Genomic DNA, 27,457 nt, shown 5'->3' with positions numbered 1-27,457 from the left:
GTCATGTCGTTCCTGCAGGTCCCGTGTTCCCCAGGACCAGCACCTGGGGGGAATCAGTGGGCCGCAGTGGGGTGGTGGAGTCAGGAATATTCTGTTCCACTGACAAAAGTGCCTTCAGCAAGTGGAAAATTTAGTCTGAAGATGTTTACTATGGAGATTTCTTATGTATTCTATTACAGGCAATTATATACTGAATACAGTTATACTACCAAATATTTAATAAGATTCTACATAAGGACTGATGGGTCATTCTTTACACAGAATAGCCATTCAAAGTGCAAAATTAGCGCAACTGGGCAAACCATCTGTTCGTAATGTCACCAACTTGTTAAATCTGCTCCTTTGATTGATGCCAGTATTCCTGAAATAATTTGCTTCCTGCTATATGTTTTTTAATTTGGCACACTTAAAAAGCTAACAGACTTAAAGCTAAAAATAAAATGACAGGCTCCATATTCTTAGCAATCATGTGCAACCATTATTTATTTGCAAGGTCTCTCTTTAGGAGCAACCAGTTCTTCTACCACATTTGGAAGCTAAGGTTGTACTGTGATTATCTAGACTGTAGCATGGTAACTATGACCTTCTGGAAGTAGCTGGGTAATTCTTAGCTGTCATTTGCTCAGAAGAAATTTCACTGAGCTGTCTCTATTTTTCTACAGTGGCAAACTCTGGAGGCTTAAAAAACTATTCATTCTCTCCCCACCTCCCTTTTCTCTAGGCAAAGCAGTAGAAAGAACAAGAGGTTACTACTATTTCATTGTATATTCTTATAAATGACCATCTAAATGAATATGCACAGAAATAAAAGATACCTCTGATCCCTTCACCAGAACAAGGATGAGGTTGCCGAAGCATGAACACAATTTGATTGCAGCAACAGAGACTGTTAAACATGGGCTGAGCATGCAGTGATGTAATGTGCTAAGATTAGACAGGAGAAGTCCCAGACGAGGCTAACCTCATCGACATTTTTAGCTTGTGAATGAGTAAGTTGAGGTATGATTTCAACTTCAGCCATTCACATATATGGGTGACGTCAATGGCATGCTCGGGCTACCAAGTGCCTACTCAGAGTTCAGGCATTTTAGTAGCCATTCTCTTTGCTGGCTGCATCCGATTCAAAGAATATTTGCAGATTTCCCACAGAAGGGCATCCTTTCAAATAGCCATTAGCAGTATTCCGCAATACAGTTAACATCTACAGGTGCATCCTCACCGTGAGGGTTCTCTGTTTCCTTGTTATCACTACTAGAAATATAAAGGCATTTCCAGTAGAAGCAGAGTATCCACCCGAGAGTTTTGTGCCCATCTTTATCAACTGGCCACCATTTCCCCTGAATTTCCCCCCTACAATCTCACTGCAGGGCTTTTAAAAAAATAAGTAATTGCTATAACATAACAGTCTATTGATACAATTTACCAGTGCCTCTGAATTGCTAGCTTTTACTGAGAAAAGCTAGCTTTTACTGAGAAAAGTAAGTAAATCTCTAACCCTTTTCATCATAGAGCTATAAAGGGAAAGAGTTATCTTTGCAATAAAAAGGAACGGAGACATTTAAATGAAAGCTGGGGATTCAGAGGAACTAGTAGATTGCCACAATATTATAACACTATTCCAAACTAGCAATTAACACTTTTTTTAAAAAAAAAGAAGCCCCAAAAACTCTTTATTGGCTGATGGGGGAGGGGGTGGCAGCTGCTATCAGCAGAAGCAAGGAAAATAAGAATGTGAGCAGGATCTTTAAAAATGTGCACCTTACACCTTTAACTTTTAAAAAAGTCATACTAAACTAAGTTTGGGAAAGAGCAAAGCAAAGCAGGGGAAAACCTGAAAAGCGGATCAATAATGGATTCAGGGATGGCATTGTGGGGATGCTCCCTCCCAAAAAACTCGCTCAAATGTGGATGCAATGCATAGGCTGCCTATGCATTGCATACCTATTCTGTATAATATTTGATAACAATCAGACAAGATGCTTCAAAATCATAATTTCTACTTTTGCTTCTCAGCAACCAATAATTTGGCTGCCTGAAAGCAGGGGTATGTGATTTGGGTTTCCGATTTGGGATAAATACCCGAATTGGACCCAATTTGTACAGATTCGGAATTTCCAAATCAGGCCCAACATCAATGCTTTCCAAAGCGATTTGGATCGCCTTGGAAAGCTTCGGGGCATTTAACCTCCCTGCCCATGCTCCAGCTGACTGGCAGGCTCCATCAGTCAGCTGGAGCAAGGGCAGGGAGTTTAAAGTTTAAAGCACTGCCTCCTCCGCTGTCTGGCTGGTCATCGCAGCAGAGAGCCCTCCTACCACCCAGCTGGTTCTTGTTGCAGTGGCCAGTGGCCTCCTCTGCCGCCCAGACGGTCATGGGGGGTGGGGGGTGGGGCTGGGCCAGGACAAAGCTTCCCCTGGCTTTTTCACTTCAGTGTGCTCCAAATCTTTACGGAGCATACTGAAGCAGTTTAAATACCTGAATCCTGAAGCAGCTTGCCGCTTAGGGATTCGGGTTATTCCAGATTGCTTTCTCACTTTGGGTAAACCCAAAGTGGGAAACCTGAAGTGGGAAACTGTGCACACTCCTACCCAAAAGGTTTCATCTCAATGTTGCAATAGTCCCACTCCAAACCAGGATCAGTTTTGTCCATTAAATCTATGAGTTTGCTATGAGATCACTTAAACAGTATTACTCTGTAAATAATAAAATATCTTGAAACCACTACTGAACAGAGAAAACTCAAGACTTCTAGCTACAGGGACTACATTTCGTACAACCACACAGAGATACTCTAATTAGCAACCAACTGCTTTTCTAGCACCTTGCTGCACATGCTCTCCTTCATGTGCTTATTTTTACCAGAACAGAGTGTGAAGTTGAGAGAATGTGTAAACTGCCCTCAGGCTTCTTCTGTTCTTTGCCTGAACCATCAATTTTCTGTTTTTCTTCCTTCTATAGCATCCGTAATAAAAATGTGGGACACAGTTTCATTCATTTAAATGTGCTGATGGTTTAGTTATCTTAGCCTTTTAACAGATCATCTTGTAAACTGTTTCTCAGCATTATTTAAAGTGCTGGTGATTACCTTTAAAGTCCTACAACTGGCTTGAGACCACGGTACCTGAAGGACTGCATTGCCCTTTATGGTATCGCTCAAGCCCTTTTCTTTGTGCAGCAGCAACTAGAGACAGGACCTTAGTGGTGGCACTCCAACGTGGAATGCCCCCTTTCAAGAGGCTTCACTGATGCAGTTTGTTAAAATTTAAACAACAGGTTGAAACATTCTTTTTGCCCACTCATTTAATTAATTTATTTACGAGATCTATATCCCACCTTTCTACCCAGACTGACACATCCTACCTTTTAGTTGGTTATTTTAATATTTCGTATAGATTGTACGGCCTCCATTCCCACCTCTCCCATCACATCCAAGTTTTCAAATCCCACTTACCGCCATGTAAGGTCGGCATCCAGCATCTCTTGTTTTGGCAATGGAGTCTACAAGTTGTCCACTGATGCCGAAATCACAGAGTTTAATATTTCCATTTCTGTCCAGAAGAATATTGGAAGGTTTAATATCTGCAAGGGATGTGGACAAAGTGCTTCAGTTTCAAATCTGCCGAAGGCTATATAGCAAAAGACACAAAATCAGAACTGAAGACAATGTGCGTGCTAAATCTGCTTCCTCAATTAAGAATGCAATTATATATTTTTACCAATATTGCCCTTAATGTGCAAGACATCTCTTGTACATTTCAGGGACAGTTCCAAAATAATTATTTGTAGTTAAATTACATCCCTTTTGGGTGAGTTTGCATCCTACTGCCAAAGGATTATGTTAAATTGTTTTGCATTGAAATTAGCCTCCTATTCCAATACCAAACTACCTATTATTTATCCTTATGGGCAGGGAAGGTTAAAAGAGGGGGCAGAATGAGCAAAGAGCTGCTTGCTGCTACCTTCTCTAATCCACAAGTATTACAGGCTAGGTTTTATAAAAGATAAATGTTGATTTCCTAATGTTTTGCTTAAATTGATTTTGTCTGTTAGTTTCCCTTGTAATGATGGTTGTGAGCATTTCATATGTTTTTTTTTTAAATACAAATTTTATGGTAGCTTTAGATGATCCCTAGAGTTCCAAAGGGAGAAAGAAATGATATCATCTAACCGGAATTAGGTGCATACAATCTGGAGGTTCATAAACTGGGTAAATAGCCAGATTTATGCCAATCTGGCATAATCTTGCTATGCAGGATTACACTGGAGAATCCTGGATCAGATCCAGGAAGCCGGAATCTGATGAGCTGAATCACTGCATTCTCCATGCTTCCCCCCCCCCCCCCCGACCCCAGGCACAGGAAAGACAAGGCAAACTGTGTCCCTTGGCCGTGCCCTCATGGCTCCCCATGCTACCGGCTGGCTTCTCTCCCATCCTTTCTGTCTGCTGCCTCCTGTCCCCTGCCAGCCCTGCACCGCTCTCCTGCTGCAGAGCTTGCCTCCATTTCACGCCACTGCCTTCTCTCTTGCTGCTACTCCACTTCTGTTGCCTGCTTTTCTCCACGAAGCAAGAGCTGCATGGTGGGTTCAATTATAGCCAGACATTCACACAACCCTGGAAGACAGGCGCTGTTATTCTAGGCATGTTTACTCAGAAGTAAATCCCATTGAGCTCAATTAGTATAATCCAAGTCACATTTATTTGGAGATAAATTCCATCGAAGCCTGTAGAATTTCCTTCTGAGTAAACGTGCAAAGGATCAACCTGCTCATTCCAACTGCCTATAGGATTGGGCTGTTCCCCTGCAACTGGATTCCTATTTTACGCCTCCTGCCCCATGTGTGTTTTACCTGACGTCTCTGCTTTCTTTTTACACCTCTGTTCTCTTTTTATCTTTCTCAAACCTACAAACTCTGCGTCTTTTCCTCTTCTCCCCTCCTTACCCCTCCACTTTGAACTCCTGATTCCTTTGGAATACACGTTAGTCCCGCAAACCGACCAGATGTAAACTTCTCCACATCTTTTTCCTCCTGGCATTCATCAGCAAAACAAAAACCTTCTCCTGCTCTTCTGTGCAAACACAAATTGGCCAAAATAAAGAAACTACCAGGCTCCCCTTTCCATTCAGCATGTTCCTTACATAGACTGGCTGGAGGTGAAGGGGGAGTAGAAACGATAAACTTCCGTTACCTTTTTAAAGTTACATGCATTTGCCAACACAAAATAATGAAATGTGGAAATTAAGACCAGTGTGTTTCTACCAAGCCATAATGAAAGGCTTAAAGACTCTGACTTGCAATGTGTTTATGTCTCCTTTACACTGTTGCAAAAAATCAGCCAGGCAAGGACTGGTAGCTTCTTCCAGAAGCTATGACTCCTTGCCATGGTTACCAGAGAAAGGAGCGAGAGGGTTTGGGAAGGAGTTGTTCTCTTGGAGCTTTTTAAAAAGTAATCCCTTATTTTTCCTTTGCTTGTTGCTGGATTCTTAAGGAGGGAGAGACGTTTGGGGAAGGAGGCAGCTTTTTTTTTCACATTAACTATCTTCTTGGTCAGTTCTTTATGTCATTTTGTTCCCAATAGCCCATAAATTGCAGTCTGCCACAAAGCCGGAAACAACAGGATGTCTTTTGGAAGACAAGCCAGCGATGGGTCTCCCAGGGCAGCTGCAGCACACTGTTTACCTCCATTTTATGCTGCTGCCCTCTTGCTTGCTGTCACTTCACCTCTGGTGCGTGCTTTTCTCTGCAAAGTAAGGGCCACATGGGGAGAAAGCTCTGCGCAGGAGGCAGAGTGGATTACTCTACTCCCTCCCAAGCTCCAAAAAAGCCCTTCAAGCCACTGTTGGCTGCCTTTTAAACTCCATGGATCCAGTGAGCCTCACTCCCCCCCCGCCTTGCTTCAGTTTGGGATTCTCTGGTTTGACTCTGGCTAGCTTGCAGTACTTTGGTTCTGTTGGGAGTGGGACTTGCATTGGAACGGGCTTTTGACCAGCAGTTGTCCTTGATTAAGGTTTCTGTTTGCCTGGAAAGCCTTGAAAATGTTTCCCTCATAAGAAACAAAAGAGAATGGCTGGGGGCAGTTTGTTCAGGGACCCATAGAATTGGACCCCAGGTTCTAATCTTCCTGAAACTTGGGGGGAGGGGCTTTAGTGGACAGGAAGGAGTCGGTTCTCTGCAATTTTGGTGAAGTTTGCTTGAACAATGCCCCCCTAGCCATCTAGATAGTTTTCCCATAGGGAATAATGACCAGATAAATTGGAGATTCTCTAATCTTTCCAAACCAGATTAGAGAGAGATATCAATCCACAAAACCCGGATCTGGATCAACAGAATGCTTGGGGGGGTGCACTCCCCTACCTCCGACTCCCTAATTTCTAACTGGGTTTTGTTAACATAAAATGTGCATTTTGAAAACATATTTCATGCTCACAACCATTACAAGGATCTTGAAAACTGACAGACAAAATCAATTTCAGCAAAACAATTAGGAAATCAATATTTATCCTTGTATAAAACCTAGCTTATAATACCATACATATTTTCCAGAGAGCAATGCCACTGAACTTAGTGGGACCTTTTAGTCAACATGCTTATCATTGGACCTCTAGTTTTAAATATGAGCCATAATAATATGGTTACACTGATTTTGTTAAATCAAGGGGACGTCGCACAAAACACAGACCATGTTTCAAGCAATCATATCATCTGAGGAAGCTCATAGTTTAACAGTAAGACAGAAAAATGTATAGCTCTTTCTGTAAAAAGGACAAACCAGACAAGCCTACCTCTGTGAATTATTTTCAAGTTTTCTTTTAAGTGGTTTAGTGCTTTCACAGTCTAGGAGAAAAGCAAAAAAAATTATGCAAGGAGAAAAAAGAAAAGTATAATAAAATTCATGTTAACTTATTATACAATCCCAAAAAATGAACAAAAGATACTTCAGACAGCTTATGAAACAGAAATGTAAAACAGTCCCTTCAAACATTTAAGAGGCACAGCATTTTGCAGTGCAATGAACACAAACAAGCAACAATAGAAGTGGATAGATACATCTTCTCAAATCTACACTGGGAACAAGTGAGGGAAGGGGAGAAATAGCGATACTGGGAGTAAAGCAGCATTCTGCCAGGCAGATAAGGCCAACCCCCTCGTTCCACCTATACCTATACCCTATCGTTCCACCTATACCTATACTGTCTTTCCATCTGCTGTAACAGAATCACAGGGCTTCACAAAGGAATATTTTGTTACACTTTAAAGACAAATATGTTTTTCACGCCAAAACATTTGTGTGCTAGAGACCACTTCATCAGATATATCTGGACCACAAAAGCTAGTGCTTCAATAAGATGCCATGATTCATTTTGTTTTTACTACTGCAACTTAAAAAAGTTAACCCACTGTAAATTGATTGAATCTGGCTGGGAAATACTAGTGGAAAAACTACTTAAAGAACAATCAAATTATACCCTAGAAGGTCATACTAACCATAAAAAGTCCTCCTCTTTCTTCAACCTAGCGTAAAGACAATTAAATGTCACAATGATCTTTTACATCCCTGTCACTTAGAAAGTAGTGAAGTCTCTATTTGCCTTTTCCCTACAGAATAATGGACAGTGCACATCAATTTTGAGATGAGACTCAATTTTGTTCCTCATTTTTTTATCAACCCAGAATAAGCTAATTTTTAAAGTCAGCATTTAATTAATTCTCATAATTTGAACACATCAAAAGTAAAGAAACCAAATCATCTCTTGTCTAGAACGTGAATTGGAAAAGTAAAGCAAAACAGTACTCAAACAGATCTGCAACTGAAATTCAAACAAAACTTACAGCTAAAGTGATTTTGCCTAAAATTTCTTCTGGAATAACTTCATCTAATACACTATATACATATTTGTAAAATTTATCAAACGAGGTAGACATGAGCTCCATACAGATCCAACAGTCACCCTAAAAAGGAGAAAGAGAAAATGTCTTTATTAATATTAAAATGAAGAACACAACTAGAGAACTCAGTGTGAGCTCTTTTTGAATGATGATGAAAAGAGTCAGATAAAACAACGTAATTTTCCACCAGTGCAAATCTCATCTTACTAATAGACATAAGCATTTTGCATACATTCTGCTTAACAAAATATTCTGTTTGCAGTGCACTCCCATCAAATAGCAGTTGTTCTAATGAAAAGATTATGTACTATTTATGTCTTACTCCAATAACTGTCGCTTTAGAAATAAGCTTTATATCAACAACTTGCTACCTATTGCTGCAAAGCTTGCAATGTCTTGAACCTTTTTTCTTTCCTTCCAACAGGAACCTTGATCTTATAACCTGGTGTCAGGGTCTTGTCTTACATGAGCAGCCAAACATACTAATTGCTAACAGGATCAGTTTTACTTTATCATCTGTGGTTGAAACTCCTCAGACTCTGACATTAAGTCTGCAATTAACCTTATATAATCAAGCAATATACAGTGGGTAGTATTCTTCTATTTTATATATGTGGAATATATAAGTTGTTTCCACATTAACTGTATTTCTCACTGAGAACTTCCAGCAGTGGTAGTTGAGCTTCCCTGAAAAAGCCATTTTCTAGTTCTAGGGGTGTGCAGCGGGAAATATTTGGAATAAGCCAAAACCTGAAGCGTCGGAAATCGCTTCGGTATGCTTCGTAATGATTCGGAGCATACCGAAGTGAGATTCCCCTCTCCTCCCTGAGCTCCCCTTCCCCCAAACCCACTTACATTTGGAAGGCCAGAGCAGGTGCCTCTGCCGCCACTGCGGCCAGCAGGGCGGCAGGGAAGGCTGCAGCCGGTACCTTCACCGCCCACACTGACACTTCGTCCTCTGTGGTGGCTGGCAAGGCAGCAGTGAACACCGACGCCTGCACCACCTGCATCGCTGGTTCAGCATCTGCGCCAGCCAGCAGGGCGGCAGCAAACGCCGGTGCCGCCCGCACCACTGCTTTGGCCTCTGTGGCGGCTGGCAAAGCAGCAGGGAAGGCCACTGCTTCCACTGCCAGAAGGATGCCCCAGGTAAGTGGGGTGGTGGTGGGAGGGTGGGCACCCTTTTAAAAGGCCCCAAAGCTTCCTGAAGCAATCTGAATTGCTTTGGGAAGCTTTGATTCGGTATTTCCGAATCAGGGCCATTATACTGGCCCTGATTCAGAAATACCGAATCTTTACAAATTGGGCCCAGTTCAGGTTTTTTTCCTGAACCAGGAACCTGAAGTGCACACCCCTATCCAGTTCTATCAATCTTCTGCAATATGTAGGGATTCTATGATACATGCTCTGGGGTTCTTTCAAAAGTGTTCTTAGAAGACAAAGTGTTTGAAAGCCACTGCTTATCTGGATTTTATAAAAAATGTATGCAGTCCTTAACATATCTAGCTTATGAAAGTTAGTGTTTGATGGGGGATTGGAATGGAGTGATTGCCCCCAAAATAGATAGGAGTTCTGAGAAAAATATTAAATTGCTCCAGGGTAAATTACCGAAGATTTTTTTTTTATCTGATCAATAATTTGGGGCTGGTTGATCTGTGGAGACAGAAAAATGGTAATGCAAGAGATTATACTTATTTTTCAGAAAGGCATAGATCCTTCTCAAGAACGTCCATGATTCTGACACTGAGAGACTTAGCCACCAAGATTTCTAAAGTAGAGATTTTACCTATGACTTTTTCAGATCATAAGCCTGTATTTTGGATGAGATGAAAGCCACTGCTGTTTAGCACGAAGCATAACACACCTTTTTGACAAACAGTGAAACAGAACAGGTATTTTTTTAAAAAGTGAAGACTCACTGTAGACAGAATGGCTTGGATCCTTAGGGTGAGAAGAGCGTCACTAGAAAAAGGGCAACTTTCTGACCTCCCCACTCCAGTCCCCCCTTTGTGCCCCCATAAACAACTTCAAGAACAGCACGAAGAAACCATCACAATGAACCAATAGGAAGATCTATGGACTAAAGATATTAAATTTACAGACTGTCAGTTGTTAAGAGAGAACTAGTATAAAATGTTTTTTAGATGGTACGCTACTCCCAAAGACCTCGTGAGAATTAGTAAGGACTATAGTGGACAGTGTTGGAAATGTCAATGCAGGGATGCAACATTCTATCATATGTGGTGGAAACGTAAGAAAGCACAGAAATATTGGATAAAGATACATGCAGAAATGCAGAGATTTTCAAGCTCAGGTTTAAGCTAAATCCAAAAAATATGCTATTAAACATTTTACAAAATAGTATTATGAAAGAACAGGGAGACCTTTTCTAATACATGGTGACAGCAGCAAGAGTGCTATATGCAGTGAAGTGGAAAATAGATCTGTGCCCTAAAACAAGAGGGTGGATAGACAAGATCTATGAATATGCATCTATGGGCCAAATTAACTTCTTATGTGCATAATAGACCAATAGCTGAATTTTGGAAAAAAATGAAAGATTTCTTTGATTACTTAGGTTAAAACTAAGATAAATTAAGGTAATGATACAAAGATAAAAAGATAAATCACAGGAGAAATGATTAATTAAAAATTGTTGATACTAAAGTCTGGGTATAAGCAACTAAGGAGAGGGAATGAGAGCTATTATACAATTCAGCTGTGCTGTTACATACTTTGAATGTATCTTTCTATAATTTTAATCTAACTTTAAATGTAGTGCCTCTATAAGTTTTTGTGTACTTTTCATTGTTATATCTTTAAATAAAAATTCAAAAAAAAAAAAACCAGCATGGGGGTTGGTGTGGGAGGGAGTAAAATACGAAAAAAGAGGTCCCACCCTTTAGTAAGCTGAAATGCCTTTTATGAATTGAAAAGGAATATAGGATCCAAGCCAACACTTCCTGCTTTTTAAAACATAGCTAGTCTTGACCTGCATAGCCCAGGTAAGCCCAATCTCGTCAAGTCTTGGAAGCTACGCAGGGTTAGCCTTGGTTAGTAATCGGATGGGAGACCTCAAACAAAGACTAGGGTTGTAGAGGCAGGCAATGGCAAATCACCTTGGTTAGTCTCTTGCAATGAAAACCCCACCAGGGGTCGCCGTAAATCTGCTATGACTTAACAGCAATCTCCACCACCAAACCATAGCTAAGAGAAAGGGACTCCTCTCCCATTGAATTAGTTTACCCAGGCAGTTGGCAACTGTCTAGCCCTTCAATTAATGTATTTCATTACTCCCTAAAATACTTGAAATAGAAATTATCTAAATAATCTGGTACAAATTAAGATTAAGAATACCCACCTCTCTAAAGAGTGCACCATAAAACTGAACAATATATGGGCAGTCACTACTTCGCATAACTACATCCAAATCCATCAAAAGCTGTTTCTGTTCTTTTTCGTCCACTGTTGACCGAATTCTCTGAAAGAGTAAAAAGGGAAGAGGTATTATAACCAATTTAGGAAGTGACAGTAAGTTACAGCAAAGCAAGTTTTGACAACATACAATAAACTGATATTTATGTCAACTAGAAATATTCTCAGCTGAAAGAAATTCCTGGTCTATCAAAGACATTTTATTCAACAGAAACACATATAACCAGTTGCCAGAAATTGAACAAATTGAACAGAATCTAATTAACTGTCAGGAATCATTAATTCCCCTAATAGTGAGAAAAACACAGGAACCTGTGATCACTTCTTTTTAAAGGTTTTCACATTGAGCAACTATTCCTTGTAGTATGTATATATGTATCTTGACATAACATCCACTGCTGATGGATCAATGGAATGTTATGTTACAAAAGAGGGTTTCGTTCCCATTCCTCATTCTACCTTTATTAGGGGAAAGCAGCATCAAGACATTGACAAAGAATTGAGTACTCTCATGCCCTGAGATTGCCAAAGTCCATGCAGAAGTCCTGCATCCACTTGCTTCAATAATGGCTATACAGTTTTTTCATTACACATTTCTCCCACCCCAGCAATGTAGAATCAGGTGACTGACAAATGTCACGCCACACAGTACTACAGGTATTTCACTTAGTTAGCTGAATGATCTTGATGTGTGTTAAATACTGCAGAACTGTAATCTACACCAGGAAATAAAACAAGCTACGCTTCTACATGAATTTTAAGAAAATGCATTTATAAACAAGAAAAGCAATTCACTGACACAGATATTTTAATTACTTATCAAGTCACAAACTTTATTTAGGCATTCATTTTTCAACAGTGTATGTATTAAGGTCTGGAATCATTTTATAAAGGTGTAGAGCATAATAAAATGAAAGTGCTTCCTGCCTCTCTGCAAGGGAGAAAGCCCTGGGCTGCAAGCAATTTCATACCACTACACAGCATGCGGCCTTGATGATATCTTAGTTGGCAGCACTCTCTGCAGTCGAGGCTCTGAAAATCTTGTGTACTAACAAATGTAACTTTTCTGTTCGTTCAGCACCTGAGTTTTGAGATTTGGAAAACAATCAACACTCAACCTCAGTACCCCAAGAACTAGGCACTCTCTTCTCTCTCTTTCTCTGATGCCGCAGTTCTCAAAGATGTTTGCATAATCTATTTTTTGAGAGGCAGGTGAAATGCAAGCAATTTTAACCTTACAATTTGATACAGAAATATCAACCAATGGAACCATACAGAACAGGTCTTTCTAGGAAAATTTCAATCAGTGTTTTTAACATGGATTACCTGACATGATGTAGAGTCTAAAGAAAATCTCAGCTCACTTTCCCTTACAATTTTAGATTAAGGTCAAATAACGCTACAGTAACAGGAACACAGACAAAAAACTATTACTGCATTATAAAGGTGCAACATAAAAAGCCAAACGCTTATTTTTTAATAATGAAAGTTGTGCCAGGATAAATGCAAGCATAACACTATAAGATACTTAACATATTTCCTCTTTTGTAAGAAAATGGGAAACGTGCAATCCCAACACAAAGTGACTTCAGTAAGACAGATGCAGTAATAACTTATTAGCATTCATTCTATGGCATAATTAAGAGGGATGAAAACTGTTTAGGCAACAGCTACAAATGGCAACGTACCACCTCTCATTTTAATGCCTCCTTGCCCCAAAACATGCTGAGAGAATTTATTTTACAAAATTTGTATCTCGCCTTTCTGACCTCACAAGGATCTTCAAGAGCACCCTTTTATGGCAAAAGTGTTTGTTACTATCACGTGACACAATCCATTTTCTGGTAGAACAGACTCTCCCTTTTTCATACAACAGAGAATTTGGTCTGGTCCCTAGATGTTAAGAAGATAGTATATTGAGGAGCTGACCTGAAAATAGTACTAACAGAGAACTAATAGAATATTATTTGAATGAAATTGCATACACTTGTGCTGGAAGTGTTTAGGCAACAGTAGTGGAAACTGTAACTTCATGATGCAACTTTAATATTCTAACAATTCAAGCCCAGAGAAGTAAACACAGTTTACAGATATATAGCTCCTTTACCGTCCTAGAGAACCTTGCAAATGCTACCCACAAGAGCAAGTTACAGATGAACCTCTTAACCCAACTATGCATTAGGGCAGCTATGAAGAAGTCACAGTAATGCAACTGTGGGTGAAGTCAACAGATGGCTCAGGAGAACAAGAAAAGAAGCTACAGAATGTGACATCTCCAGGTCATTGGTTAGAATCCATCAGACAAGCATTCTGTTATGTAAAGCACACGATAGGTTTGTAACTCACCCATCTTCAAACAATCACATCACAACCCCCCCTCCCCATGCATACACTCGTATAGCGACAACAGTCTGCCCGTATTTATTATGGTTCTTGAAACACAGGCGCTGAAAGATGGAAGAGACAGCAATAACCAAAGGTCTGCCACTCCAAGTTATCTGGACATCTGATTCATACAAACAAGAGAATGAGGGGATAAAATGCTGAGATGGTAGAATGGGTTGCAACATGTCAAACTACAGGTGATACAAACTTATATATCCCTTCAAATGGAAAATCAGCTCAGAAACCAAAGGAAAAGGTGTAAAAGGTTTCTCCCTGCTATGCCACTTTTCTATTTGTATCAATTTTTCTATGTGAAGGAGCATTCGAAACTAAGGCTGATTCCACACACATTGGATAATGCACTTTCAATGCACTTTAGCTATCATTTAGAAGTGGATTTTTTGTTTCACGCTCGAAAAATTCAGTTCCAAATGATCTCTAAGGAGGATTGGAAGTGCATTATCCAACGTGTGCAGAATCAGCTTAAGATTCGCCGCCTGTAGTCTGCCACTGCGCAGTCCATTCCGCCACCTCAGCATTCTCTCTAGCATTTCATTCTTCTGCATGTATAAACCAGGCCAAATTAGACAAGGAAAAAGTTTGCTTTGACTTCTGTTGAAAACAAAGAATATAAGTCTTCTCAGAAAAACTATTCTGAAATCCAAAAAGGTGAGGCTTTTGGATGCACATTTCATGATACAAAGCTCCTCGACGGTTTGCTTAGCCAGCTATGGATGAGTGAGGACACTCTCCATACAGGAGGTGATTACCACACGTAATTCTAAAAAGTATCTGCAAGTGCAGCATCAGATTTTCCTCCATTCTCTCTTAACATTGTAATACTAAAAATGCACACGCACCAAAGGAGTCTTAGCGTTCCCTATTCTGTTGTCAATTTAACCATTCCTAGCTTTTGAAATTTCATTAAACCTTGCATGCAAGACAATTTCTTTCCTGTGCATTACCTGACAAACAAAACACCACTATTGTGTAAGCTATTTTCAAGATCCTTGCTAAACAACTATGACTTGCAGCAGCTACTTCAGCAGTATTCTGACTATGCTTCTATTACCCTCTCTAAAATTCTGAGCTAATTTTTCCCGTTCTGGATGGGTGTTGCTAATATCTACAGTTGCTAATATCTAGGGCACTTTCACATTTGTAGAGAATTCCAACTTTTGGAATGTCATGATTTCAACTTGTTTTTTAAGGGCCCTCAGCTGGTATTTCTCCTTCTTTGCTTACCACTGTTTTAATCACACAAGTATTCTAAACAAGACTAAGTTGTTATTCTGAAAATGTTGTATACAGTCTCCTCACAAACGGAAGATGAGCATAAAGCAAGGTAGGTGAGGGTTAGGGATTTCTAGAAGCAGACAGGAGGGTGTAGATTCTTACATATTAGCTGAAAGCAAGAGAAAGGGCTCCTCCAAATAGATAAAAGGTGAATGAAGAGAAGGAACTCAAGAGGCAGTGTGATGTACTAGCTAGAGTGTGGGACTAAGATCTGGGATACTAAGGTTCAAATCCCAACTAAGCCATAAAGCTCACTGGGCAGCCTTGGATCAGTCACATTTTCTCAGGCTAACCAACCACACAGGTCATAGATTCAGAGGAGTTAGCCGTGTTAGTCTGTAGTAGCAAAATAGTAGAGTCCAGTAGCACCTTTAAGACTAACCAACTTTATTGTAGCATAAGCTTTCAAGAGCCACAGGTCTTTTCATCAGATGCATCTGGCGAAGAGAGCTATGGCTCTCGAAAGCCTATGCTACTAAGTTGGCTGGTCTTAAAGGTGCTACTGGACTCTTTACTATTTTGCAACCACACAGGGTTGTTGTTGGGGAGAGGAGAATTATGTCTACTGCCCTAAGCTCCTTGGGAAAAAGGGGGAGAATAAAAATACACTAAATAAATAATTGAATTGCAGCCACTGGGAATGTGCAAGAACAATCCATATATTTTGTGCAATCTACAAATACATTTGGAGAGCTGTCCAGATGTTCTGAAGCCACTATTTAACTGCACTTTGGGATCTTGTACAAATTATGGGCAACAGATATATACATGGAAAAACCGCTAAACCAAAGCATGCTACAAGTGAGCAGGTGAGATGTGTGTAACCTAGTAACATGAAAATTCCAGACCTTGTCCAGCTTGTATTCCATAGACAATCTCCTGCTAACAAGACATTACAGGACAGAGAATGCACGCAGGGAGTCTCATTCAAATGCATCCCTTTCATCTGAGAATTCCCCTACGCACATTCCCTCTGACAAAGCAGTCTGAAGCAAATTAGCTCCTTCCCAAGAAAATGTCAAGCGGCCTATAACTGACAGGACATGAAGGCTATTTGCCTTGACAGCATCCATCAAACATATGGGGGGGGGGGGAAGTGTCAACAAATAGGTATCCACAACAGCTGCTACCCTTAACCTTCCCCCCCTCCCCCTCCATACACACACACAATTTCATGAGAGTCCAATATCAAATTAGTGTCTACATCAAGGCAAATACTGGTAGTGAGAACAGCTGGATCTTTTGTATCTGATTTTTATTTCAGAAGAACAAGGCTATCGTGTAATCAGATATCACACGTTCGTCAGATCTGGGAAACTAAGCAAGGTCAGCCCTGGTTAGTATTTGGATGGGAGACCACTGAGGAAGTCCAGGGTTGTTAAGCAGAGGAAAGTAATGGCGATTCACCTCTGTTGGTCTCTTACCTTGAAAACTCCAGCAAAGGTTGCCTAAGTCAGCCGCAACTTGACAGCACTTTCCACCACTTCCACCATGGCTATCACAGTGACATCTAAGGAAGTTACAAAAATGCATGGGGATGCCAGAGCCTCGGTTATTTAATTATCTCATGGCGGCAACGGTATGGTAGTTTGCGGAATCTCAGAGGCTTCCTGAACTGGGACTTAACACAATGTAAGAATCAATTTTTCCACTACTCTAGGCATGCTTGCTTTTTTTATTCTAATATACACAAAGAATCTGACACTTCTTGGCATAGCTGGAAATATATACATTTTAAAAAAACCAAACAGAATGGAAGACTCCCAACAGGCAACAAGAAGGCGAAGTGCAAAAAATGGTGGATGCAAAACTGCTCTAAATATTACGTTTTAAAGGTATGAAATGGCTGAAATATAGTCTTTAAAACATAAAGAGTGACTCGTGCAAGTGTGTGTCATAAAGGTAAAGAATTAATTAACCCTTAGCAGCATTTGTGTTACACCTTGGTGTCTGCTACAGAAAACGGCTGAAAGGCAAAGGAGAGAGGTGTATCCATCACATATGTCAGGGCCTGGCAATGAGTAAATACCTCCCTGGCACCTGTCCATTCTATGTTTAAGTATGTATGCTTCCACTTCAACTACTGTTTTTATTACAGGCAACTCTGGTAGAAACCATCTGACATGCAAATTGTGAACCAACCCACTCTAAGTGCAGCTTCTGGTTCACTGTATATGCAATAGCAGATCTCGGTGTATGGACCTTTAATGGGTGAAATGTTCGACAGACTGACACTCAACACTGCAGTAATACATCTGAGACATAGCCACAATGAAAAATCATTAGCATATGCCCACTTTCCAAATTCTGGGTGGGAAAGGAACAAAAGAGAATTGATTCCTCCCTGGCCATTTGCCTACTGATGTACCTGAAAGACATCCACACTGCTGTTGGAGGACAGAGGCAGGGTGAGGAACATTTAAGATATCCATGAACATATTGATCAAATCCTCTTCCACTTCTATCGTACCTGATAACTTGTAGCAAACGTGTTGTGAGCAACATCTTTCCATCTCCAAGGGCTGTTCACTTACTTGAAAAGAAGGTACAAGGAAACAATCCTAGAGCAAGCAGAATCCTTTGCAGAGTATAATGCTTGCTGGGTTGAGCATGTGGCTCACTTTTGCCCTAACACCAAGTAACCTTGGTAGCACAATTTGAAAGTATTTTACAAAAAGTATTTTTAAAACCCCTTTGGTCATCAAGAAATGTTTACTTTCATTTGTCAAAACCAAAACAGCATCTGGTAGCCAATATGAAAAATATTAAACATAATTGTGGATTCTTTTCTTATAGATGGAAATGGCAATTGACTCCCATCTCAACACACAATGGAGTTTTGAGTCATCTGGATTATGATAATATTGCATAGTATTGTCATGGACAAAGTTTACGTCTGGTTGAGGGTACAAGAGTTTTAAAGAAAAGAACAGGTTGCATTTGAGCATATGTGAAGCTGCTGAAAAATGCTGAATAAGAATTCCTAGAAACTCGAGTTCCAGTAACCTGAGCAATAGGTCAAGAAAACTACAGTCAACAGGCTCCCTCCTCAGCATATACCTTGTAGTGCCCCACTCCACCATTAACTACTGTAGTGAGGCTTAAGCTGAAAAAAAGCTTAAAGATTCGAGTCATTCCAGAGAAGATTCAAGACAGTCCACTGTGGAATGGCATTTCCTACCAGCTGAATTTAAACCAGTGACCTAGACTAAATTCAAATATCACAAACACACTCCAGTTTATTTGTGACAAGGATGTGCCATATTTATTCTTGGGCTTGCAAGCTCCCTCCTCCCCTCAAGCATATTGCTGAAATTGAAGATTTCTTAGTCTGAAAGAAACCAAAGTTTGTTGTAGCATTTGAATGTGGGTGCTTTGATAAACTGCAGTTTAGTTCTTGCCTACAAACTGAAGTTTGAAATTATACCAGTTTGAAAGCAAGAAGCCAACTGCAATTTGTCACAAACAAACTTGTGGCTGCTTTCAAACTAGGAACTCTGAAACTGGCATTCAACATACAAGGAGAGGCAGGAAGGGCATGTCCTCAAGAATAAATCTGCTTCACTCTTGTCATAAACAAACCAGAGCTTGTTGATGACATCTAAATGTGCCCCTACAGGGTGACAAATCTCAAATCCCCAAATCATTACTTTTCAAACCATTTATGGTGATATCTATGAGTATGAGTATAAAAATTTGTTTTGAAAAGGAAGTATGTTTTTAAAAGGTGTTTTCTGTTAAATTTTACATACCACAACAGATAAGCCATTAATACACAGTACTATCAGCCAAAATAGCCCTTATAGCAAAAAAAGAAAGCAACAAACAACTGCTGTGTGCTAGATGGATGAACACTATATTCTCCATCATGTTTTGTTCCTGCTGTTGGAAGTACAAACGTAATTATGGGCATCACCTACTTTAACGGCCATAATTTGCCCACTTGGTTTGTGGACCATTTTGTTGACAGAACCATAAGCGCCTCGTCCAATTTCTCCAAGGTCTTTCAAGTCCTCTGCAGTAAAATCCCAATGTTGTTCAGGAGAAATCTTCAATTTTCCTGATGATTCAATGCTGTGTGTTCTCAGTCTCTCTCTGTCAAAAAATTTGGGAAGGAATTTTTCCACATTTTAAATAGTTTTAAACTTTCTATTTTTAAGCAGCACTGTTTAAAAGCATTTATATAGAGAGGAGTGCAAATAAGGCTAATTCAAAAATATAAGCTCCAGGAAAGAGCTGTACAGGGGCAGATGGAAGGATAATGGGGCCAGATTCACTTAAGGTAACTAGACTCTCTAGCTGGTTGGTACACGAGACCAAGTCAGTGTCTTACATTACAGCCATTTTATTTTCATTTCTAAGACTTGTTTATGAATTTCCAGCATAAAACTGTATCAGATTCCTAGCAAAATGCAGAATGACAGCTAGGAAATGTGTGATACTTTACTCTGTCTAGGCTGGTGACCATTTCCCCCCTTTTATGACATTGTATTGACAATTGCATAAAGAAAATTCCCACATGACTGATTTTTTTTTAAAAAGAGGGTTTATTGTTCTTAATGAAAAACTGCTAGATACAAAGCAAAATATCCTCAGTTAATTGCTAAAAAAACCTCTACAAAGTTAGTATTTCGTTATTATATATGTGAAGAAAAACACAATTCATTAGTAAAAGAAGCCACAAAGCTGCTGGCACATCTGTTTATTATTAAGGGAAGAATATAAAGTTTTTCTATGACAGAGATGTAGGATAAAGATTAATTTTTACCATTTTGGGCAAACAGATAACAGACTTCCACAGCTGTGTTACAGTTCTTTCTACTGATAAGGGAGTTTGTGTGAAATATACATGGCATTTCGACTTTTGCTTCCTAAGCAAAAGTGCTTGCCTCCAGACAATTGTGGAAAGCCTTCAGTATCTTTCGTGTTCATGTTCTTGGTCACTCAGTGTCATAAACTATGACAGAAGAGTAATGCTGAAATCCTAAAACATGTTTACTAGGAGTCCTGGAGAGCTCAGCTGGGCTTTGCAAAACCATGCAAATGACTGGCTTATTAAGTTTCCTGTTTCAAACAAGTATTAACAGTCTTTTAAGTTCTCCAATAAGTTCAGAAATGCTCCAGAGGTGTCATTTTTAAAGCCTTCCCACCCTACACTAAAACATATAGTAAAGAAAGAGGTAGTCAAACCATATAAATTGGATATTTGTAAATTTACAGTGAACTGTAATTATAATAAAGATATGGAATAGAAATGAGAATGAACTGAAATATGGACCAAAGTTCATCACAAAACGGGCTGGTTTTTGGTTTGCGAACCGATGGTTCATCGGAGCCCATTTCTGATGAACTGCAACAAATCGCTATGATTTTTAGAGCAGTTCGTATGGTTCGTTTTTCGGTTCGTCGCTGCAGACAGCCTGGTGTTACCTAGGCAACAGACAGAGGGGCTTTCTGCAGACCTTCTGCAGCCCTGGAAGTAACGAACTGACGAACCAAACCGGTTTGCAAACCGGGCAAGTTCATGACGGTTTGAGATTCGTGAAACGCAACAAACCACCATGAACTGCAAGGAACCACCATTTTCCCAGTTCGTGCCCGCCTCTAGTATGGAATGCTTATTTGAGAAACTCTAGTTTAAACAAAAATGTATGCAATCAATTCAATTTAACAAAAAATACAACAACACAGTGCCAGCATAATTTTACTAGATTCCAACCCTGAACCTCCAAATTCAGAGAAACCCTCTAGAACTACTGACAGGTAAGAAAGTCTGGTCTAAGGAATCCAGTTTCTATACTTTATCAGCATCATCCTAAAAAGAGTTCTACTTTTCTACATCCATTAAATGGGCTTAGAAGGGTGTAACTCTGCTTAGAATAGCACTGTACACTGACCACTTCCTGAGAACGCTGAAGTCTCTCTCTCCCCCACTATGTCCCCTAATACAGTTCCAAATTACACAGGATAATTATAGATTTCTTTTCTTTTTCAAAATTGTTTCTTATCACTATGTTTTTCCTATTATTTGTTTTTCAAATGAAACATAGTATAAACCATTAAAAAATTGCACAGGATAAATAAGGAGACAATATGAGTTTAGATGTTAATTCTATTTCTCAGCGCTTCTAAATTCCTGTGTTTTTAATTCTCCCCCCCATGCACCTTTACAACAAAACTGCCCTTTTTCAGTGATTAAAAGCAGAAAGCAAAGAAAAAGCTGAGAACTGAAACCAAAAAAGAAAAGAAAACCTATCTTCAGCTCAGCCATTTGCAGCAGCTAAGAATAATCTACCATGGAAATACTATCACATACTGACAAAAAGAATTAATTACTTCCATGCTACTGTCACTTCACAGCCTTTGAGTTACATAAAAACATCTTGCAGTTTTAACAGAAACATCATAAATAGCCCCTTAAAAAAACATCTAGAGAACTGGATGTTTCTACTTCCTAACATAACCAGAAGGTGTAGTGAAATCCCACTAATGTCTTTGCCCTCTGCAGGCACAGGGCTGAATGCATAAAACTGGTTCACAATGAATGTAATGGGTTGTATCTTGCAAACCATAAGCACAAGGAATTTGTGAAAGATCTTCCTCTCCTTTTCCTTCCCTAGCAGTCTCTGGTAAACTAGTGCTCAGGGTGTGGAGAGTGGAGACCCTCAAAGACAAGATGTCACACAGGTGGGGGGGGGGATTAGTGGAAGATGGTATGGAAAATAGTTTCTTCTCCCTTTTCTGTTAGCCCCTCCACCGTGCTGCATGGCTTTTTGTATTCAAGGGTAGACATGGGCACGAATCGAAATACGAATAAAATTTTGTGACGAATCAGACCAATTCGTGTTCCGCGAAATGCATTTCACGACTTTTGGGGCTGATTCGCTCGATTCGTGATGCCAGCCTGTCTGGCACTGATCCATTGATTCCCTAAGCAACATAGGCCCGGAATGTCTGCAGACCTTTCGTTGCCATTGGAAACCCCAATCTTAGCCCACATAACCTTGATAGGCAGCTCTCCCTGCCAACTGGAGAGCTTCCATTCTGCCCTATACAGCAAGGAGCAGGGGGGTTAATCCCCATGGCAACTGAGGAGATGGGCTTACTGTAGCCATGGGAACACCAATCTCATCCCTCCAAACCCTGTTAGGCAGGTCTGTCTGCCAACCAGAGACCTCCTATTCTGCTCTATGTGAGCATTTCTTATATAAGGCACAGCTCTCTGCATTGTGCTTTTCAGTTCCAGTACACAGAGGGAGAGGGAGGACCTGTTGTTGGGATTTGGAATGAGAGTGGAATTGGGAGCTTTTGGCTGGATTTGCTGCTGCTTTAAAAGAGAGTGAATAGCCTCTTTCTTATTTTCAGCTCTTGGCCTTGCTGGGAAGATTGTTGGATGAGAATACCTTCTTTCCTCCACCCCACCCAACCCCAGTCTCAGGGCATTGCCTGGCTCTGGGGCCTAGTTTGACTGAGGCCTAACTTTTTTCTTTAATTTTTTTGCTTATATTCTTATTTAGAGCATTTGTTCTTGCTGGTTTGTTGGGTGAAGGTGGGTGGAGGAGAGCCTGCTGAAGTCTCCCTGCAAGTTTGGCATCTCTGGGTATGACCCTTCATACCCTTCATTGGGTATGACCCTTCATTGAAGTGCCCTGGGTTCTGACGAATCACAAAATTAACGAATCGTTTCGTGAAACGGGACAATTTCATGAAAGTTCGTGATTCATGAAATGCAATGGAACACGAAACGCTTGTTTATTTTCCCCATTACGTGCCCATCTCTACTCAAGGGTGCCCTCACCCAAATTTCAGCAAAGGCTTTTCAGAGGTCTTATGCAGCTGTTTCGGAAAGGTCTGCTTCTGCCACATCTTTATATTTGTAGTTTATAGCACTCAAGCCAGGCATGTGACAAAAACACAGCTAACCACCCTGTTGTTGAGACATACCGGCATGGAATCTCACAGATCTGAGATGTGTCAGAAAATTCAAACCCCGTCACCTTGTAAGTGGTGTGGTAAAAATCTAAACATGTCTGACAAAGTCAAAGGAATTTGCAATCTTATTTGATTGCAAAGCAGTAGCTGTGTTAGTTTGTCACAGCACATTGAAACAAAAAAGTCCAGTAGCACCGTAAGGGGGGAAACATTAAGTTCAATATGAGCTTCTGAGAGTCACAGATCACTTCTTCACAACTATCTGTTCAGATACCCAGGTAAAAGGAACGCAAGGAAAAAAATCCCATTTTCACTTACAAGAGAAAGGCAGTTAAGGTCTACAATAAAGAAGATGAAATACAATCAACTTTTAAAAATAGGATGGAAGATATGTTATTAAGTGCCACCTGCAGGCACTCTAGGCATGGACTGAAGAAGAGTTATCACACACATTTCAAGTAAGAATTACTTTCTTTGATTCTAAATCACAAAAAGACAGAAGCTTGGGAATTTCAGGGAATCAAGCAGATAAGCTGATCCATGGTTATATGAATAACTTGCATATAAAATCTCCACAAGATGCATCATCCTATTGTAATTGCACATGACCACAGTAATAACACTACAAAGTAGTATAGTGGTATGTTCCTCCTCTTGCCCATATTAGCAAGAAACTTTGGGATCCTAACAGACAATGTACTCACTGTATGCTGGAACCCACCTTTGGGTCTTGGCAAATTATGAAGATATATAGTTCTGCGAAGACCCAGAATGCTGCTAGTTACTCAGAAAGACTAAAAACTCTGTGAAATATCAAACAGGTATTGAAACCTATCTCACAGAGAAGGTGTGGGATAAGTCTAAAACACCCGATAAAAGCGCAACCATTATCATTCCAGATTGACGGCTGTGAAAACTTCAAAAGCCACACCTGGCATAGAACAAACATTTGCGGAATACACTCAAACACAAGGCAGTCACACAAATGCATCAGTAGATGATTCGTAGACCTGGTCTGAGAGTAAGGGATACTATCATGTCAAAACAGCAGCAGCTCTAAATTCCATCATCAAGAAGTACCTCCTGTTGACAGAAAAACAGAACATGAGGGTAATGTAAGCCACTTTCTAAGTTATCATTGTGCACAGTGCAGCCAAAAGATGCCATAGGTTTCAGAGCACTGCAAAGCTACCACATAATAACATAGTACAGGAAGAGAATATCATACTACTTGGCCTGGAAAGTAGACTGGTTTCTCTAAAGCAGTGTCTGTGGGGAACAACTCTCATTTCAGTAATTCTTCAACTGCACAGGAGTTAACAAAAACAAGTTATAGTTTCTCTCCTGTTCATAGGAAGATTGTGTACATGCTTTGGTTATAGCAGTACACTTTGAAAAAGACAATGGAATCTTAATGAAATCCATAAGAAATGAACTTTTTAGAAAGCTGTTATACTAAGGAGACAAAGATTTAACAAGAGAAATACCACTGATTTGGAAATTAGCCATCCTTGCAATGTTTGTAGCTTCTTACACTGCTAAAATGTTTGCTATCACTTATAATAGCATAGGAAAATAGATAAAACTCTACTATTTGCAAGGCTGCAGAAATAGTCTCAGATGTGTATGACCAACAACAACATTCGATTCATATACCGCCCTTCAGGACAACTTAATGCCCATTCAGAGTGGTTTACAAAGTATGTTATTATTATCCCCACAACAAAACACCCTGTGAGGTGAGTGGGGCTGAGAGAGCTCCAGAGAACTGTGACTAGCCCAAGGTCACCCAGCTGGCTTCGAGTGGAGGAGCGGGGAATCAAACCCGGCTCTCCAGGTTAGAGTCCCGAGCTCTTAACCACTACACCAAACTGGCAAACTGACCAGCACCTTCAGCAGTCAAAAAATAATGTTTCTTTCCTAACAGGCAAAGCAACAAAGAGTTTATCTTGATAAAAAGACTAACAGCATGCACAATCACACAATCCTGTGTGATTATTTCTAAGAGAGCAATTCTAAACAGGTTTACTCAGAATCCTACTCAGATTTATTCAGTGGAGCTTACTTCCAAGCAAGTGACTTTAGGATTGCACTATAGCTCTGCTTTGTATTCTCACTTCCTGTATGATTCAACTGCTTGTCTATATATTTAGTACTTATGTAAAAGATATAGCAGATAGTGTACTAAATGGAAACGATCGTTGTGAATTCCTCAAATAAAAGCTAGGGGGAGAAAGTGCCCCACATTTCTTTTACAAAGTAATTGATTTGGACTTTAAAAGGAGCCCAATCATCTTTATTAAAGTTATGCAAAAAAGTTTTATCTTTAATCAGTATTATCCACCAGCTTATTAACATTCTAAGAAGGTAACTTACAAGTTTGCATTCAACAAAAATATTTTAAGCATACAGGTTCCGTTCTTCAAAGTTTTTATGTGGACCTAATAAGCCTAAAATAGGCTTCAAAAATTGCAACTAGGCTGAATTATAGCCTGTTTGGGGGGGGGGGGTCAAGACTAGGATGCAGTAAAACAATCCCCCACTATATGTGGCTGTCTGCAGTCTTTCTATTCCCCTGTACAATTTTATCTCAGCACAGAGGAGCTTCTGACATTGTGCTAGACAGCTGTGGTTCATAACAGGAAGCAAGGCAAGAGCTGCTGAGCTGTCCATGCCAGGATTCATATCTAGCTTGTGGTGCTATGCTGCTAGTCTGCAAGGCTGCAGGATGGCACAGGGAGAGAATGAGAAATGCCCAGTTGCCTAGGCAACACAGATGCACTTTTCTAGCTTCTCACATGGTACTGGTATCATGCAAGGCTGTAATACAACACAGATGACAGTGATGTCAGGCAATGCAAAGACCCCTAGTACAACACTGGAAGAGAAGGAAGCATCTCTGTACCACCTTGGCAATGCCTTCCCCTTTCCCCGAACAATGAGAAATCTCAATACACCCTTGAGGGAGGAGGGGGACTTCCCAATTCATGCTCTATAGACAAGCCTTCAAAGTTTATCAAGTATGATCTTTTGATCAAGTCTAAACCACTGGATGTTAGAGGATTCTTCAGAATGGATAGACTTGAAAAGTTATTGCCACTGTTTGGGTGAGAAACTTTAGGTTCGTATGGATGACAGCAGGGGAAACAGTATCATCTTAGAAAGGCTGACATTTATGGAGATGAATTGGTGTTGATAAGGACAGCCAAGCTGGGAAAATCCCAACACACGCACACATGCATACATACATATACACCCACCAATGTGTTTTCACACCCCTCTTATAAGAATAGCACCTGACCACTGGCTGCTGCTTTCCAGCAGGTTCCAACAGCCATGATTTCAGAACCCAGACTGGCCCAGGACCCTCCCCCTCCAATGCAGAGGTTTTTTTTTAAAAGCAGCTGTTCCTCCACTAGGTGTGTGCCTTTGTGCATCTGGCAGCATCCTCTCTGTATGCTCTCATTTGCTTCAGCAAGTTTGTGGAGGGGGCGGGGGAGCAAATGCCAGGTAACTTAGTTTTCCAAGTTAAGTTATAAATCTTGCCCTACAGTTTTCTTTTCTAGAACCTGCACCCACATTTCTGTAGCCTGCACAGCTTCTAGAGATGCTGATAATGGAATAAAGCTTTGTTTGTTTAAGAGATAAAGAGACTGCCTCAATTCCTACCTATGAGCCCTGCCATGCCCACATTACCAAACAGCCCCATTTGATTATCCTCCTGGTATCAAATTGGTGTGAATATCCAGGAAGTGATGGCAGCTACTGAAGGGAAGGACCCCTACCACTCTTAAGAGAGTTGGGGAGTAGTGAGGGATACCCACAAGGAAGTTTAGATTTTCCTAGGACAAAAAAAAATCCCCCTACCCTCTGGGCCTGCTGGCCAGCTGGTTGCACAAGCCAGGAGAGAGAGAGAGTAATCTGACAGATGCCAGAGTGGGAAACATTACACATACCACTTTAGTTATCTGGATAGGCATAGTCCTATCACAACAATGGTCAGAAAGGACAGGGATGGCTACTGCACTTCATTTTCAGTTGGATCCTTGACCACATGCACACCAAACTTTGTGGAAAAGTCCTGAAAACTGTACAGACCAAAAACAAGTCCAGTGGAAACAATGAATGGAGAATACAACTTTTTGATTTCATTTAAGGAATTAAATTTTGTTACTCTGAAGATTTGCTAAAGACTTATGCCTTACTTAGAAGAACTGGATATACATTTAATTATCACATTGCTTGATTGCTAGTGTCAAAAATGTGGCTCTGACATGCTGGGTGTCAGAATCTCCACAAATACCTGACCTCAGACTTTTATTCTGAGTCCAGCTGTAATCTTATATATATTTTAGAATGTGTAACAGCTGATATGGATTATCTGAGAAATAAGAAGTTTTGTTGCAAAATCTTACACAACTGCAGCATTTTACAGAATGACAAGTGTTAAAGGCAGGGCTCATGTCGAGGGGGAACATGCCGGAACGCAGTTCCGGCAGTTCCCCAAAGAGGTCACGTCAGGTGGCC

At 40.3% G+C, this 27,457-nt stretch overlaps 1 protein-coding gene across 3 annotated transcripts in view; it reads right to left on the bottom strand.

Moving 5' to 3' along the window:
* MAP2K4 (mitogen-activated protein kinase kinase 4) overlaps window positions 1-27,457 on the bottom strand; it is a 64,841-nt gene that overhangs the window by 13,390 nt on the left and 23,994 nt on the right. For all 3 annotated transcript variants that reach the window (XM_054977110.1, XM_054977112.1, XM_054977111.1), the window contains 5 exons: window positions 18,919-19,093; window positions 11,244-11,363; window positions 7,829-7,948; window positions 6,781-6,832; window positions 3,450-3,577 (listed from right to left, as the gene is read on the bottom strand). In XM_054977110.1, coding sequence (XP_054833085.1) covers window positions 3,450-3,577; window positions 6,781-6,832; window positions 7,829-7,948; window positions 11,244-11,363; window positions 18,919-19,093 — 595 coding nt within the window. The remainder of the gene's footprint in view (window positions 1-3,449; window positions 3,578-6,780; window positions 6,833-7,828; window positions 7,949-11,243; window positions 11,364-18,918; window positions 19,094-27,457) is intronic.

Source organism: Eublepharis macularius, chromosome 4, assembly GCF_028583425.1.
Source record: "Eublepharis macularius isolate TG4126 chromosome 4, MPM_Emac_v1.0, whole genome shotgun sequence".
In the NCBI taxonomy this organism is placed as follows: Eukaryota; Metazoa; Chordata; class Lepidosauria; order Squamata; family Eublepharidae; genus Eublepharis; species Eublepharis macularius.
The sequence above is the reverse complement of the archived record's forward strand: the minus strand, read 5'-3'. Positions and strand labels throughout refer to the sequence as shown.